The sequence below is a fragment of the Nerophis lumbriciformis genome, linkage group LG24 (genome assembly GCF_033978685.3).
Source record: "Nerophis lumbriciformis linkage group LG24, RoL_Nlum_v2.1, whole genome shotgun sequence".
Taxonomy (NCBI): domain Eukaryota; kingdom Metazoa; phylum Chordata; class Actinopteri; order Syngnathiformes; family Syngnathidae; genus Nerophis; species Nerophis lumbriciformis.
The window spans coordinates 184,061-190,060 of record NC_084571.2 but is presented as its reverse complement, the minus strand read 5'-3'; the positions used below and the strand labels follow the sequence as shown (position 1 = coordinate 190,060).

Genomic DNA, 6,000 nt, shown 5'->3' with positions numbered 1-6,000 from the left:
TGAAGTTAAATGGAAAATAACTTTATAGTATACTCACTGAATACATATAAGAATTGAATTAATTTGTTTTCTTTTTACATTTTTTTTCTTTCCATGATGGCAGGTGAGGCCCCGCCTCACTTGCCTCTAGTGACCGCACGTCACTGATCCTTAGATGCAACTTTAGACTGTCAACAACCTATGCGTGTGCACGTGCAGCTCCTGTGCGCAATTTTGTGCACTTCCAGAGAGAAGGAGACCGGGAGGGACTACCGAGTGGATGGCGGGATTTACAGTTTGACTTCTGCCTGGGGACAAGATTCACGTACCCCAGCTTTAATGTCATACTTGCAAAGACTCAGAAATGTGTATTAAAACAAGTACTTGTCATCATCAGCTCATTTTTAAAAGTTGCAATGATCAAAATTAGCATAATAAAAAAATAAAATGAATACAAACAAAAGAGCCAATTGAGTAGTGGTTTGAATTTAAATGTGAACGGTACCCATCCTTATACAAGTCTATACCCGATTAGAAGCAGCTTCCAGGAGACAAAAATGGACATTACTAGATTTCTGGATTTCATTAGATTAGTGCCAGTGTACTTAATGTCCTTGTTTTTTAATGGTTGCTTGGTTATAAAGGCTACTAAAAATATGCAATTTGCTGCTTTTTAAAGTAGGTTTTTGGAATGTCAAAGAATTGCCTCCTTTAAGGTCCGTCTTGGACGATGCTGCTCCTCTCCTGCCCGTCTCCTTCCACTTCAGTGTAGCCAGGCTGCTGCTTCTGAAACTTCCAGGAGGGCCAGTAGCTCCTGTGTCGCTGGAGAAGATAGATACAAACGTAATCAATCAAGCTTTATTGCAGACTCCAAAGTCCAAGTAGACATACAATCACATACATTACATAAAAGAAACAAAATACAGTATAAAAGGCATTAACACATAATATTGAAACAGTGCTTGTGGATATTCAGTAAAAGGCATCTAATAAATAAATAAAAGCAGCAATACATTTTTTTGTATATATATATTTTCAAAATGTTATAAAAGGCAGAGATACCAGTGTTTCCATATGTACGATTGCTACCTAACAGAACTACACCTTGTATAATAAGCTCATTCTCGGACCCCTGCAGTCTACATATACATTTAAACAATAAAATAAAATGATAAAAAAAAAATTAGGGCTGTAAATCTTTGGGCACCACATGATTGGATTCGATTCAAAATCTTAGGGTTAACGATTCAATTCAGAATCGATTCTTGATTCTGAACGATTCTCGATTCAAAATCCATACTTTTTTTTAACAACATTCGGTGCCAGTTCTATGATTAACTACATTCATTCATAAAATAGATGAACAGCTTTGATGAATGCATATATTACTTAAAAGAAAACTGTGGTTTTGTTTAAAAACATTTAATATAGTCAAATACAAATAAGGCAAGAGAATTATCCAACACTTTTTTTCTACCGCTAGTCCCTTTCAGGGTCACGGGGGGTGCTTGAGCCTCTCATTTGCATGCTGTAAATATATATATATATATTCTGTAAAACATGTCCAGACCTGATTTTTTTATTTTTTTTATTTTTTTTAAATGTATTTATTTCTTTTTTATTTCTTTTTTAATTTATTTATTTCTTTTTTTTATTGGGCAGCACGGTGGAAGAGAGGTTAGTGCGTCTGCCTCACAATACGAAGGTCCTGGGTTCGATCCTGCGCTCGGGATCTTTCTGTGTGGAGTTTGCATGTTCTCCCCGTGACTGCGTGGGTTCCCTCCAGGTACTCCGGCTTCCTCCCACCTCCAAAGACATGCACCTGGGGATAAGTTGATTGGCAGCAGTAAATTGGCCCTAGTGTGTGAATGTTGTCTGTCTATCTGTGTTGGCCCTGTGATGAGGTGGTGAATTGTCCAGGGTGTACACCGCCTTCCGCCCGATTGTAGCTGAGATAGGCTCCAGCGCCCCCCGCCACCCCGAAGGGAATAAGCGGTAGGAAATGGATGGATGGATTTTTTTGACACCCCTAATATCCATCCATCCATCTTCTTTTTCTTATTCGAAGTTGGGTCGCGGGGGCAGCAGCCTAAGTAGGGAAGCCCAGACTTTCCTTTCCCCAGCTCCTCCCGGGGGATCCCGAGTTGTTCCCAGGCCAACTGGCAGACTTAGTCTCTCCAACGTGTCCTAGGTCTTCCCCGTGGTCTCCTACCGGTCGGACGCACCCTAAACACCTCCTCCATTCTGACCAGATGCCCGAACCACCTCATCTGGCTCCTCTCGATGTGGAGGAGCAGCGCTTTACTCTGAGCTCCTCCCAAATGACAGAGCTTCTCACCCTATCTCTAAGGGAGAGCCGCACCACTCGATGGAGGAAACTCATTTCGGCAGTTTGTACCCGTGGTCTTGTCCTTTCGGTCATAAGCACATGACCATAGGTGAGGATAGGGACGTAGATTGACCAGTAAATTGAGAGCTTTGCCTTCCGGCTTAGCACCCCGACGCATCCATCTCACGACTAATAGATACATGCAAATACAAAAGACAAACATGATGAGACAAACTCACCTGGATGAAGTATGCGGCAGTTGGGTGGCAGTGGATGTAAAGAGCCACAAGCATCAGAGCCAAGAGTAAGACCAGAGCAGATGCAACACCTGCTAGGACTCCTGCGTTAGCCCAGCCATCACTACTGCTTGTGGTGGACTCCTGCTTTGCATCTGTGTATAACATAAGCCACATTAATATACATATTACTTCACGTGCAGGAAACAAACATCAACAACTCTCCTCACCGACACGTTTGCAGCCGTTTTGCGGCGTAGTCCAGGTCACATCCTGGTTTTCTGCTGTGACAGAAGTGTTATCGCCATTGTACTCATCGCAGGTTGTCCCTATGCTCTATGAGTACACAATAAAATAGTAAACACACACCTGTTAGAACACGAAACGCACCTGATCGCAATAATTACGTCCAATACAAGAGTTCCGTTTAAAACTGCCCCTTTTAAAGGGGAACATCATCAGCAGACCTATGTAAGCGTCAATATATACCTTCATGTTGCAGAAAAAAGACCATATATTTTTTTAACCGGTTTCCGAACTCTAAATGGGTGAATTTTGGCGAATTAAACGCCTTTCTAATATTCGCTCTCGGAGCGATGACGTCACAACATGGCGTCACATCGGGACGCAATCCGCCATTTTCTCAAACACAGAGTCAAATCAGCTCTGTTATTTTCCGTTTTTTCGACTGTTTTCCGTACCTTGGAGACATCATGCCTCGTCGGTGTGTTGTCGGAGGGTGTAACAACACCAACAGGGACGGATTCAAGTTGCACCAGTGGATCAAAGATGCCAAAGTGGCAAGAAATTGGACGTTTGTTCCGCACACTTTACCGACGAAAGCTATGCTACGACAGAGATGGCAAGAATGTGTGGATATCCTGCGACACTCAAAGCAGATGCATTTCCAACCATAAAGTCAAAGAAATCTGCCGCCAGACCCCCATTGAATCTGCCGGAGTGTGTGAGCTATTCAGGGACAAAGGACCTCGGTAGCATGGCAAGCAATGGCGGCAGTTTGTTCCCGCAGACGAGCGAGCTAAACCCCCTGGATGTCTTGGCTCACACCGTCCCTTATGCCACCGAAGATGATCAAGAGAAGAATATCGACCCTAGCTTCCCTGGCCTGCTGACATCAACTCCAAAACTGGACAGATCAGCTTTCAGGAAAAGAGAGCGGATGAAGGTATGCCTACAGAATATATTAATTGATGAAAACTTTATTCATTACTCGCGGTTTTACCTAAATTATTATACATAAACTGTGTTTACCAATAATTTAGCTTAAAAACATGTATTTTTTTCAATCATTCGAGTACATTCGGGTAGTCTTGTGTAATGCAGTATTTTGTGTCTATTTAGGTATGGTTAACCTGATGCTTGTCGTTGCCAAATGTATTTCATATGCTGTAAACCTAGTTCATAGTTGTTAGTTTCCTTTAATGCCAAACAAACACATACCAATCGTTGGTTAGAAGGCGATCGCCCAATTCGTCCTCGCTTTCTCCCGTGTCGCTGGCTGTCGTGTCGTTTTCATCGGTTTCGCTTGCATACGGTTCAAACCGATATGGCTCAATAGCTTCAGTTTCTTCTTCTATTTGGTTTTCGCTACCTGCCTCCACACTACAACCATCCGTTTCAATACATGCGTAATCTGTTGAATCGCTTAAGCCGCTGAAATCCGAGTCTGAATCCGAGCTAATGTCGCTATAGCTTGCTGTTCTTTCCGCCATGTTTGTTTGTATTGGCATCACTATGTGACGTCACAGGAAAATGGACGGGTGTTTATAACGATGGTTAAAATCAGGCACTTTGAAGCTTTTTTTAGGGATATTGCGTGATGGGTAAAATTTTGAAAAAAACTTCGAAAAATAAAATAAGCCACTGGGAACTGATTTTTAATGGTTTTAACCCTTCTGAAATTGTGATAATGTTCCCCTTTAAGAAGAATACGGTTCAGTTCTGCAGCAGTAATGTTCAAAGAGTTGCCTGGAGGCCATTTTCAGCCCTCATTCAGCTTGTTTTTTTATTGGCCCTTGACTAGAGGAAGGAAACTTTGGGCATCTCACAATTCGATTACAATTCTTGGGGTGACGATACGTTTCAGAATCTATTCTGGATTCTTCGAAAACAGGTTTCAGGTTACAAACGCTCCTCTTGGCTGCTGACAAAGGACTTATACGCGCAGTGTTGGCCTACAAACGTCCTTTTTAAAAAATGTATTTAGGGCCCGACCAGCAAAAAGCTGAGAAGGCCTTATTGAAATTGCTTTTTTCATTACAATCCTCCCACTTTGCGTTTATGAGGCCCTTAAAGGCCTACTGAAAGCCACTACTAATGACCACGCAGTCTGATAGTTTATATATCAATGATGAAATCTTAACATTGCAACACATGCCAATACGGCCGGGTTAGCTTACTAAAGTGCAATTTTAAATTTTGCGCGAAATATCCTGCTGAAACGTCTCGGTATGATGACGTCAGCGCGTGACGTCACGGATTGTAGAGGACATTTTGGGACAGCATGGTGGCCAGCTATTAAGTCGTCTGTTTTCATCGCAAAATTCCACAGTATTCTGGACATCTGTGTTGGTGAATCTTTTGCAATTTGTTCAATGAACAATGGAGACAGCAAAGAAGAAAGCTGTAGGTGGGAAGCGGTGTATTGCGGGCGGCTGCAGCAACACAAACACAGCCGGTGTTTCATTGTTTACATTCCCGAAAGATGACAGTCAAGCTTTACCATTGGCCTGTGGAAAACTGGGACAACAGAGACTCTTACCAGGAGGACTTTGAGTTGGATGCGCAGACGTGGTACCGTGAGTACGCATGCAGCTGCGGCTTCCAAACATTTGATCGCTTGCCCGTACGTGCGTGGCGCTATGTGCATGTCACGTATGTAACTTTGGGGATTTTGGGGAAATATATGTGCTGTATGAACTTTGGGGAGGTGAACGGTACTTTGGGCTGTGGGATTGAGTGTGTTGTGCAGGTGTTTGAGTTGTATTGGCAGGTTAAATGGACGAGAGGGGGGAGGTGTTTGTTATGCGGGATTCATTTGTGGCATATTAAATATAAGCCTGGTTGTGTTGTGGCTAATAGAGTATATATATGTCTTGTGTTTATTTACTGTTTTAGTCATTTCCAGCTGAATATCAGGTCCCACCCGCCTCTCACAGCATCTTCCCTATCTGAATGGCTCCCACTGCCCTCTAGTCCTTCACTCTCACTTTCCTCATCCACAAATCTTTCATCCTCGCTCAACTTAATGTGGAAATAGTGGCTTTCTCGGTCCGAATGGCTCTCGCTGCTGGTGGCCATGATTGTAAACAATGTGCGGATGTGAGGAGCTCCACAACCTGTGACGTCACGCGCATATCGTCTGCTACTTCCGGTACAGGCAAGACTTTTTTATCAGCGACCAAAATTTGCGAACTTTATCGTCGATGTTCTCTA

General features: G+C 42.9%; 1 protein-coding gene across 2 annotated transcripts in view; it reads right to left on the bottom strand.

Annotated features, from left to right (window-relative positions):
- LOC133620075 (plexin domain-containing protein 1-like) overlaps positions 1–6,000 on the bottom strand; it is a 55,766-nt gene continuing 49,766 nt past the window's right edge. For both annotated transcript variants that reach the window (XM_061981284.1, XM_061981285.1), the window contains exons 11-13: positions 2,775–2,880; positions 2,548–2,699; positions 1–801 (exon numbers count right to left, since the gene is read on the bottom strand). In XM_061981284.1, coding sequence (XP_061837268.1) covers positions 691–801; positions 2,548–2,699; positions 2,775–2,880 — 369 coding nt within the window. In that variant the 3' untranslated portion in view covers positions 1–690. The remainder of the gene's footprint in view (positions 802–2,547; positions 2,700–2,774; positions 2,881–6,000) is intronic.